Below are 12,037 nucleotides of genomic sequence, written 5' to 3' on the forward strand. Positions count from 1 at the left end.
ATATACATAATATTATAGAAACAGTGCATGGTTCTGCCACTCACAGCAATAAACAGTGTAGCTTCTTCTGTGGACTGCAGCAGGAAAGAACATCTCCATTTGATTTATACAAGGAAAAACCACAGCTGTAGAGGAGTTTGTACTTAATTATGTTTTATATAAAAAATACGACATTCACTTTTATTAATAACGCCAGAAACTATTCTCTCTTGTGTATAATCTCATGACATGATTACTGTGTACAAGCAAGGGACTGTTATATTGTCAGCCTGAGCTACGTCTGGTGAAACTACTGCTGTATTTGAGTTACATGCACCCTTTTTTGCTCGTTTCTATACCAATGTGCAAATGTGGCATTAAATAAACCCCATTAAGAGGAGACACTTAACATGTGAGACTTTAAGCACATTTGGCCTACACCTCCCAACTGCCCCAATTTAGGCAGGACCATATACTGTATATTTAAGGGGATTGTAACACTGCCCTTCCAGTAGGCATATCTATCCCAACTGCTGGAAAGAGATACGTCCCCTCTCCACTCACCGTGGCCCCTGGTGCGTGAAATAATTAAGAGGTGTTTTCAAACAAGGCAATAGGTATACTGTATATAGGCAATCCCCCAGGGGACGGGGCATGAGGCCACATGTATGCACGGATCCAAATCTGGACGTGGAGCAATTTTTGCTGGCATGCATTGGACCACTAAGCCAAACCCTCTCAAAAATCAGCAGCATGTATTGGGTTGAAATGAACCGATCATACAAAAAACTACAAGGGAGACTTTCTTAAAAAAAAAGGATAGAGAGCTAAAAACCTGATTATTATTGGTAAGTGGTGACTGCATCTATTATATGTTTTGTCTGTACATTAAACACAATCAAGCATTCAGAACTGTTAAAGAGCAAATATACATTTAAAATAAGAGCTTGGTCTTCTAATTGAAATGATCGGAAACTATTTGTAATATAGTCCAATGTGTTCTACTTTAACCAGTGTAATTTCCTCTGATGGCGTAAAACAGATATTCTAGATGAGGAACAGCACAATTAAGTACATTCTGTTCCTGCACTGCACATATCTCCAGCAAAGCAGAACATGTAATATAAAGGGTGACTGACAGGTTGACTCATCACATGTCACCAGAGGTCTAGAACCCAGAACCCATGAACATATCAGACTTGGCAGAGTCATCAGTCTTTTCTTGCGTGCCCTCTTTAGCTGGCAAGGTCCGGCCTGGCTGTATCTACATGAAATATAAACACAGACAGGATAAAGGTTAGGCAGGCAGAAAACTACTATAATTTTGCCTATTATAACCTTCCTAGCACACATTATTTAACAAGCAATTATATACAATCCTTGCATGGAAAAAGTAACTGTAATGTGCATTATAAATATACACCACTAAGTAAGAGGTTATATTAGTATAAAATATATCAATTTGTGGATTTTCATCTGTTTTTGGAAAACATACCAGTGACAATCAATCACTTTTTGAGAGTATATGTACACTGTATGTGCCCTAACTTTCCACCCCTCTAGCTTGGCATGTTTCCAAATCAGCAACAATTTTACTCCCATGACCTTCACAATGCTGGAATGTAATATGCCATTTCACAGTCCTACATACTCACTCAAAACAGACCAAACTATTAAATTGCTGCGTTAATAAATGTTAGTTCATATTCAGCCATATGGAATGAAACCGCTGTAACACAGTGGTGTAAAACCAATCAGTGTCTATAAGGCAAGGAAGTCATGGACCTTAGTCTTGTTACATGTGGATAGCGTGATGGGACCTGGGGCACCAACAGATAACCTCAATCTATCACTATGTGATAAGTTCACTACTTACAACTTTATCTAAATGACTAGATTAAATTTCTCCGGAATGCGAGGAGTACAGACATAGCCCCATCCATCAACTGTATGGGGGATGTTGTGAATCGTGGAGGTAATACATAATGTGCCCTCTGGGGTTAGTAATCCCATGGTACAAGTTGGACTGTGAATATTAGTACTGAGCATGAGGCTGGGGCTATTAATGAGACTCTATGGCATCAGGGAGAACTGGTTTGAGGCTGAGGCTAATATCAGGAAAGGGTAAGCAGGAATACCTTACCCCAATCCCATAGTGCCCCGGGTGGGGACCAGAATGAATAGCTCCTTACCTCATTAATTGATGTATGTTGGAGTAGAATTGTTTAGTATCTCTTGATCCTATATCTATACCTCTCCAGATGGAGCAGGGGCTCTCAAGACCTGCCTGGGAGATACTGTATAGCTTTTCCACCATACTCTAAGCTAGGGATGGGGAACCTCAGGTCTGGGGGGACTTATAAGGCCCACAGAATCATTTGGTATGGCCCTCTGAACTTTTTTCTGCTAGCCTCATCTGGCTAGCAGGGTGCCTAGAATGGCACCCTGCAGCCAAAATCTATGCAGCAGTGCTGCCTGGAGCATCCTTGGGACACTTCAGACAGTCACACCGCTGCCCTTACAGCATCCTCAAGATGCTCTGGGCATTGCTGTAATCACCAGGGATTGTGGCCCGCCCCCGTGAATAATGTTATATATATCAAAATGGCCCTCCGCTGAAAAAAGGTTCCGCACCCCTGCTCTAAGTCTACAGTTTAAGCAGCTCATCTGTGTATAGAAACTAATAGAAAGTACAACATGAGACAAAAATTCATAGTGACATTGATCAAGTACACTACAGAGTTTTATCTCCCGCCGGTCATCATAACCACTTCAGCAATGACCAGCAAGGTGGCATAGATTTCCCACTGCACCTTCGCATAAGGAACTTAGGGCCTGATTCAGAGCCGGACGCTCTGAAAGAGCACTTGCTCTGAATCAGGGCGTTTTTTTTTTTTGGTGCGGCCCGGTGATGGTCGCGATGGTCTCGACCATCGGTGCTTGCGACGAGACCCTTGCGGTAGGGTCTCGTTCCCGCAAGCCCCAGTGAGATTCTGGCTCTTAATAGAGCCGGAAGCTCACCACTAACATTACTCGTGATGTCAGTGGGGCCGCCCCCAAAAAGCAGGCGTTCCGTCGGGAGCGCCTCCGTTTGGCCAGCCACCCCCCTCCCTGCCCGCCTCCAAAACGGTGCAAGCTGTCGATCAAAAATCTACAGCCGTCCCCTCTTGGTCGCTAGCCGGGTCTCACGCATGCGCACGTCGGGAGCAGTGTCCGGCGTGCGCAGTGACCAAACATCGACCCGCTCGCGAGCGCTATGGGGTCTGAATCAGGCCCTTAATCCGGTGTGCTCTTCTGCATTTATATAATAATTTATAACAAGAGGCAATAGTCATATACTAGGAGTAGTTATTATATCTGCTTCACATGTAACTGTGTAGGAGAAGTAGTGTTGACCAATACAACTAATTAGATATTTGATTGCATATTCTAGACTGAACTACAAAAAAAAAAAATTATTTCGAATTTACCTTAGTACATAATACTTTCCAATCTATACTGCTATCCACAGAAGAATTTTCATAAATATCTGTATAATATTATCATCATCATCTACTGTAAAATAATCTGAACATCACCAAGACTCTTATTTTAGGACACACAATAGATCTGCTACAGCCCCTGTATTGTGCATAGGTATATATCGTACCTGGAAAGACTCGCTGATGCCAGCCAAGCTCTGCAAATTGTGGCAAAAATAGCACAACAGAAATTCACCTCCGTCAAGTGGAATCTCGTCCGCGCTAATGTAAACCTGCAAGACAATTTGTTGTCAAAGTGAAAATAATAAGAACTAGATACAAATTGTCAATATTATACTGTTGTTTGTGTTACATACAAGTGTGAGAAAGTAGTGCTTGTGTAACATCACATACAGTAAGTGGGGCTTGCATTATTTCTACACATTAATTATTGATCTATAGCATTCAACACAATATTTTTCATATTTTATAGAAATCTATTTAGAGCAGACCAGTATTCACAGTTCTAGAATGCATCAATTAAATTAATTGTCTCTTTATATGTTCGTGTTACAAGGTATATTTTTGATCTATTATTCCTGGTTTTTTTTTTAGGCAACTGCTTGTTTTTTAAAGCAATTTTTTTAAAAAAGGTCATTAGTCTGTCCCAATTTGTACATAAAATCCTGTGATGTGAAATCAGCGATTTCATTGAGACAATGGAAGGAAGCTCTTGATGCTGTAGGGAGAGATCCCATTCATATCTCCAACTCCTGTCAGCACTGATAGATTCAGTACCACTAGAACTTTGTTCCTATACCCTAGAACTACATCATACTTTTTATACACAATATCTAGTAACCCTATACTTAGGAAAACTTATAAAAAATTCTATTCAAGATAACTTTGTAAGGTTCACAAACTGAATCAGAGTAACTAAAGGAAGAGTAAAGTTGCTCTCAGTTAAACGGACAGTGTGAAGTTAGTCCTGTTCACAATGCTATAAAATTAACCCCCTTATGAAGGTCTCCATACAAAGTTATATGTAAAATATGCAAGTCACAGAGAAACTGAACACGTTAGACATTAATACATTGCATCTGCTTACCTGGTTGCAGTCTTTACTGAAGGAAATTTCATCATCTTTTACCCAGGCATAGGTAACATAATCATTTGTATGTCTGAAGCCAACCTAAAAAAAGGATCGTATATGAAAAACGAGTGTAGCGCCTCATGTGGCGTGAGAGCGCAAGTGCGTTGCCATTTAAGATGAATTTGGTATAATTTTCAGTTGTTTATCTCTATTCGCCTTATTTAAAATGAAATATGCAATTTTTTTTTTAGGTGTTGTTCAATATAAAATGGTTCATTAATTACCTATGCGCATGCGATTTACAATATATTTGATTTATATATGATAATTTAAGCATCACATAACTGTGCTGTTGGGGATCCTACTCCTTCCATTATCAAACTCTCAGTCTGTGGCTTGCAACTTTTATCAACTCCTCTCCTCACATCATGACACTACCTCTATCACATACGTAGCTCTGTTCCCACAGCAAGAGACTGGTTACTGTCTGGAGCAAGACAGTCACAATTGCCTGCTAAAATACTTTGTGCGGTTGTAAGTATTCTGATGATCATCGCTACAGGTTTTATATCCTTACCTATTTAAAAGTAGGGGACAATGGGTGACCAGGAGATTTAAGCCGGATACACATTAGAACGACATGTATCCTAGCCGACTCGATGGAAGGATATAGCGGGTGGCTCTACACACTGCACGACCCAGTGTACGACCCCGCGATATACACTTCCACCCCGCATTCACCTGCATGCAGTTGTCAGTGAGGTTGGCTAATCTGACGTGCAGCATATCAGATGGGACGACCCCATTGACTATGCACTTGAATATGTGATTAAGGGTGCACACACAGCGATATGGACGATATATATTGTCCAATATATTGCCTCAGACTGATAACAAAAAAAGTGGTCAGACCATAGTCAAACACACCGTAGAGAAGAATCGCTGTGATGGATGTTTGGTAATTCCTATTGCAAAGAATAGGGAATGTGAGGGCAGCCAAGCTGAACTGAAATATCTCATTCTCAATGGGTTGCAACATTTTTAATATTTAAGCCTGTATCCTCCTAAACAAATATAGAACCACTGGGGTCTTGTACTGAGAAACCTGCAGTTTGGGAGAATCACCGCCCAATGGAGCCTAATGCTGAGTCTTCAGTAATGTAACAAACTGTGGTAGTCAAGGTTATCAGACATAAGATAACTTGACATGTTCTGTACATTTAGCTTTATTGTAATAACCTCACACAGCAATATTTTTTATTCATAATCCACCTAGATGCAATGCCTGGGGAATCACTATAAGGACCACATCATGTGAGTCACAGCACTCAAATGTAATATGTAAGCGACCGTGTAAACTGGAACGAAAATTCTAAATCCTAATTATGTAGATCACATTTGGAAATAAAAGAATATATTGATCATATAAGAAAAAAAAAAACATCCATGTTATACCCTGTAGACCCCAATCCAGTCCCAGGTGCTGCTGGGGAAATCCTTGGAGATGGAATAGCTGATGAGAGCGTCATTGTCTGCGTTCCATTCTCCCTCCGCTCTCAGGGTAACTGAAGGTGTCAGGATAAGAGGCTTCAGCTACAAATACAGATTACAATTAACTTTTAACACAAGGGAAATTGGATTAAAAGAATCAAAGATCAATTTAACTAGTGCAGAGATCATGTTTGGAATATTGATAATATGAATATAATACTATAGATAATATTCCCATTATTTAATAATAGGCATAAATAGATCAGAGAGGAGACAAGAACAATAATAGTTTTGGCAAAGCAGCAGACTCCTGAATTACTTGTACTCGGAGTTAGAGCTAGCTCTGTCTCTTCTTCACTGTGCGGTTTATACTAGGAACATTTCACCTTAATCAGAAGTAGAAGCTAAAAAAAGGAGCAATTTACACCTTGGCATGTTGTACTGCAGGTAGGACATATGTAAATTTGGGAGGGTGTGCCAAGCTTAGATCTAAATTCCAGTGTACAAATAAAAGCTGTCCAGCATTTGAGAACTACAGTACATTCAAAAGCATCCAGTATTTACCCTGCATGCAAACAAATAAATGTATTTTCACCCTTTGCATTGCAACATGGCCTGTTCCAGGAGCAAATTGCTATTTTTTTTGCTCTTACTCTTAAATCTGAATCAGGCATAATGTTTTTCTAAACTTTAAGCCACATAGCTGGTGTTCAATCACACTGCTCCCCACTCAGAGGGGCCCATTTATCAAAATGTATTTGAGGTAAAATCCCAGAAAACACAAGTTTTCGGGGGTTTACCTCAAATACTAAGTATCCCCCGGATGTTTTAAGGAGGGACCACAGCAGGTATCTCCGATACCTGCTGGGATCCCTCCAATACCGCTGGCAGCCACCTCCCCCGTTGGTTTCTATGGGGGAAGTGATGCAGCCAAATGTACCAATATCCGGAATGCGATGCATTCCAGATATTGGCTCTGGCAAAGCCATCTGAAGGTGGCGTTAGCCGCTGTAGCCTATGGGCTTCACCGCGCACTAGTAGCCGGCGGAGGGATCCGCCGGAACCCTCCCCGGCTTTGGCGGATGTGCAGTCCACGGGTCTGCACATGCGGCCGCTCTCCGGAGACATCGCAGGGACTGGCTCCTTTTGGAGCCCATGTCCCCGATGATAGATCCGGCCGAAGAGATAGCTTTTTGCAATGCGATCAGTGGCGTTACTGGCATGGCCTGATCACATTGCAAAAGCGATCAATGATATATGGGCCCCAGAGTCTGGCTGTGATATCCACTAGTGAGGAGTCCGACTCCCTTGGCAAGACCTCTCTTTAAGAGTGCCTCAAAGATGGAGGGACATAGGACCTGATTCAGACCCGCTCACTAGCAAGCGATCGCTCGTTGCTGGCGATGTTTGCGCATGCGTATAGTTCGTAGTGCACATGCGCAAACTAGTACGAGCGATCGGGATACGCTTGCTCGCCCTGCAAAGACAGCCCAGAGGAACAAGTGACAGGAGATGCCGTTTGTGGGTAGTAACAGGGGCAGGGCAGTAGTAACGGGGGAGTGGAGTTGCAGACGCAGGCGTGCCTAAGTTTTTAAACGCCGTTTCAGAGGCGTGCATAATTAACAGCCAGCGTCATAGGACACGTCACTTGCTAGAAATATACACTGAAGCGCACGCAGTGCTTGCGGCAGGGTATAGCCAACCTCAAGCGCTGCGATCGCAACCGATGGTTCTTGATGTACCAATGGTTTAATGCACTTCCTGGAGATGTCGTACGCAAGTGGGCATCTTTAGACAAACAACTAAAAGTGATCGTGCGCTAAAACAAAGTGGGAGTGCTTATGACTTGCCCTGCGAGCGGCTGCCTTGACGTCACTTAGCCGACATTCCATAGGTTCGGAGTGAGTGATCGCATCTAGCGAGTGGGTCTGAATGAGCTCCATAGTCTGAAAGGTCATTAGGTCTCATTTGAACAGGGTAAATAGAGATTTACTTTATCAGATAGCAAAGCTCATGTTTAAGTCTGAAGGAACAAATCAGAGATGAAAGGAGGCACCAGAATCTCTATCTTCCACAATTTGTTCAAGTGCATTATAGACTGTCAGAGAACTAAGGTTTCCTTACAGCTCCCGGTGGCTCAGAACCCTATTTGGCTTTTCGTATATTATGGTTATTATCTGTAAATATTGAACAAATGACAGGCAGCACAGAACATTACTATAAAGAGCTTAATTACCTGTAGAGTGAAGGTCCCGGTTACTGGTTTGTGGTCACTAATTCCATAACTCATGTGACTTGTGTATTTATCTAAATGAACTTTTAAGATATGCTCAAAATCTGATCCAATAGAATCTTCTTGTTCACTTTCTGAAAGCTCCTTTAGTTTCCAAAGAATGCGATCAGTCCAGGCAGGTTTGCGTTTTTTTCCACTAGAAAATAAAAACATTTTTCATAGGAGATTCCTACAACCAGTTACGTCTTCACCAAGCCTGCTCTGCTTTCCATCAGGGGGCTAGTTACACAATGATGGGGCAAATGGATCACATGAGAGCTCTCAGCAACCTTTAAAAAAAATAAATAAAAAGTGTCTGCTATACAGAGAGATGATCAGTAACCAACAGATAATGTGGGAAACTCCCAGGTGCAAACACACACACACTAAAAAATGAAAACATTTTACAAACACCCTGTGTGTACAATTCCTGAGGCCTTCTAGCTGTAATGGTCCCTGACATACTCATCTTCCCGCTCTGCTTCATGTGGGGGACTTATGTGAGAGGGGCATCAGCAGCCATTCGGATTGTCAACTTGCAATTTCCACATTTCAGCTAATCGCCATCCATAACATCACAACCAAGCAAGCACAGGTTAGTGTAAGATAGCCAAACAATGCTCTGGATGCAGTTATATCACTAAGGATGGACAGAGGTATGACGACAAACAGAAACGATTCGCGATTGTACAAGAAAACAAGATGTGTGGTCAGGTCCAGCTATTATCAACCACATCACTAGAAACAGGTACATTTAGACACAAAGGGAAGACACTCAAACCACTTCAACATTTAAATAAAGCAATGCAAATATATATATATATCTCTCCAAAGCAGTGCATCGGCACTCCTACACTCCGTGTAAATGGGCATATAGCCCTAGCTTGCTCCTGTGGACAGCACCCCCAGCTTATTATAGCACCAATATATAGGCGGCACTCGGAGTCTAATGAAGAAAATACTCTCAGCAGAGGGAATTTATTAGGTCGACGTTTCGAGGTGTAGTTCACCCCTTTCTTTGTTGTCCTGAGGAAGGGGTGAACTACACCTCGAAACGTCGACCTAATAAATTCCCTCTGGTGAGGGTACTTTCTTCATTAGACTCCGAGTGCCGCCTATATATTTGTGATATATGTATTTTTTTATATAACCATTTGTATATGTCCATATATTTTGTGTGAGGACTATATCGGGAGATCTGTATCCAGTGGAAGAGATACTGCTATATGTTGCATCATAAGTCTATGTATAGGAAACAGATTACTAATGGGACGGGGGTTCCCATTATCCCTATTTTTATTTCTCTATTTTTACATGAATCTTTCCTGGTGATTTTTATGATCATGTTCTTCTACGATTCCATTTTTATTTTACATTTTATTTATTTATTATGTGTTGGGTCATTCTTAACCTCAATATCTCTCTCTACATTTCAGGTCATATTTTTTCAGACTGTACAGAGATGTGCGTCTTTTCACCCCACATTCAGTATTTGAAGATTTCCTTCCTCTGTGGTATGTGAAGTAACACCTGAAAGTGAACATTTGGAGGACATCGTAAAGGAGAAAGAAAGCGTTGTCAAAATATTTTGAAAATATTTCCTAAATTAACTTTTGTAGGTTTTTTTTTTTTTTTTCATAAAAGATACCCAATAACAGTTAATTTTTAACCTCTGAATTAAATTGTACAATTGAGTGCGCAATTCTCTTGTCAACACGTTCTTTCTCCTTTGCGACTACTTTTTGTTGTACCTTGGCAGCACCCCCGATAAAAAGATATCCACTGAGTAGTATTAATGATACAGGGCCTCACCAATATTTCTCCAAAGAAACATATAAGGTAATATAATTGTGCATGTGCATACTTGCATTTCTTTTGAACATTTGGAGGACATAAAAGACTGAGGACCAGTCCCACTTAACAGAGGATTCTGGACTTTTCAAGCAAATGAATAAAAACTCCTTTTTACATTATAAAAAAAAAAAAAAAAAAAAAACATCCAACAAATCACATGCATAATTCCATATTATAACAATATATCTAATTATTTCCCCACAGAACACAGTAATAAAAATGTATCAAGAATGTATTTTATTATACACAATGTCTATGTATATATACGATTACTTCTCATAGCGTGCAATAGTCAGAATATATCAATATGTGCACATGAGTTCATCAGACCTCTCTGGTCATTCATCAATGGTAATAGACTCTTTTTGGTATTTTTTGTCCATTTAAAAGTCTATAGTTTGTCTATAGTTTGTATATGGTAAAATTACAGTGTTTTAGTTTACAGATTAATCAACAATAGACTACAGTTAATATATAAGAAAGTCCTTAGACTGTAATGAAAGACTTATATGTTAGTCCATATAATAATATTTCCATTAGAGCTCAAATGAAATGTCCGAGCAAAACAAAAAGCTTCCAATCTTTTTTTAAAGAGTCTTCGTGAACACCTACAGGTTACTCACAAATCGCTCCCTTGTTTCTGCATGTTAAAATTGGCAGTAATGTTCGGCTGAAAACATGCAAATAATCATACTGGTAGAGGTATCCAGTATGTTTATCAGTTAGCCGTGGTTTTAGCCAGCGGATCCACCCGCTGTCGGCTGTACTTGCTGTTACTCAATCTGAGATAAGTGTCCCAGGATGTAGACAGCGGTAAAGTAGCCGCATCAGGGGGGTGCCCGGCTCACAGTTGTCTATGATTATTTGCATGTCTTCGCCGAACATTACCGCCAGTTTTAACATGCAGAAACAGGGGAGCGATTGGTGAGTAGCCTGGAGGTGTTCACCAAAGGCGGGTATCCACTTGTCGATATAAATGGACAATTGAACGATAACGACATTGTTATCTTTCATTAATCGTGCAGTGGATATGCTGGCAACGACCAGCGATGCGCGCTCCCGCAGGTCGTTTTTCGGCATCGCTCAACGCCTGAACATGTTGGTCAACCTGACTGTGGCCCTCATTCAGAGCCGTACGCTCTGAGCAGAGCGCACGCTCTGAATGAGGGCCGCCCTCCATAAAAATGGAGCGTCCTCCTGGACGCTCGTATAGCTGTGGGTCACCACCCACAGGCTATACAAGCGTGCAGTTTGATGGGTGCGATGGTCTTGACCATCGCCACCATCGAAACTGCGAGCCGGAGCCTGCGGTTGAAGTTTTCAACCGCAAGCTCCGGAGTGATTTTGGCTCTATCAGAGCCAAAATCACTCCCACTGACATCACTAGTGATGTCAGTGGGCCGGCTTCTGACGGGAGGCGTTCCCGTGGGAACGCCCCCGTCAGGGAGGCATGCCCCCGGCACGCCCACCAAAGGGGGCGTGCTGTCAATCAACATCGACAGCACGCCCCCTTTGATCAGACACAATGAGCGAAGGACTTTCCTTTGCTCGTCGCGTCTGGTGCATGCGCACGACGGAGCTCCCTCCGTCGTGCGCATGCTCAGTGCAGAACATCGACCCACTTGCGAGCGGACAGCCGCTCGCGAGTGGGTCTGAATCAGGGCCTATATCGTCAGTGTTCGGGGATGAGGGAGGGCGCCTGCACTGAACGACATATCGTTCAGTGTGAGCACTGCACAGTATTATGAACGACTGAACAATAACGATATCGTTATCGTACAGTCCTTCATTGTCGGCAAGTGGATAACTACCTTTAGACTCTTTAAAAAAAGATTGGAAGCGTTTTGTTTTGCTCTGACATTTCATTTGAGCCCTAATTGAAATATT

General features: G+C 41.8%; 1 protein-coding gene across 2 annotated transcripts in view; it reads right to left on the reverse strand.

Moving 5' to 3' along the window:
• Positions 1-254: 254 nt before the first annotated feature.
• The window catches only part of INPP5K (inositol polyphosphate-5-phosphatase K), a 90,697-nt gene continuing 78,914 nt past the window's right edge, over positions 255-12,037 (reverse strand). For both annotated transcript variants that reach the window (XM_088453845.1, XM_088453843.1), the window contains 5 exons: positions 8,261-8,453; positions 5,989-6,126; positions 4,549-4,632; positions 3,629-3,733; positions 255-1,243 (listed from right to left, as the gene is read on the reverse strand). In XM_088453845.1, coding sequence (XP_088309971.1) covers positions 1,148-1,243; positions 3,629-3,733; positions 4,549-4,632; positions 5,989-6,126; positions 8,261-8,453 — 616 coding nt within the window. In that variant the 3' untranslated portion in view covers positions 255-1,147. The remainder of the gene's footprint in view (positions 1,244-3,628; positions 3,734-4,548; positions 4,633-5,988; positions 6,127-8,260; positions 8,454-12,037) is intronic.

The sequence above is a fragment of the Taudactylus pleione genome, unplaced genomic scaffold (assembly GCF_031769625.1).
Source record: "Taudactylus pleione unplaced genomic scaffold, aTauple2 ptg000040l, whole genome shotgun sequence".
NCBI classification, from domain to species: Eukaryota; Metazoa; Chordata; class Amphibia; order Anura; family Myobatrachidae; genus Taudactylus; species Taudactylus pleione.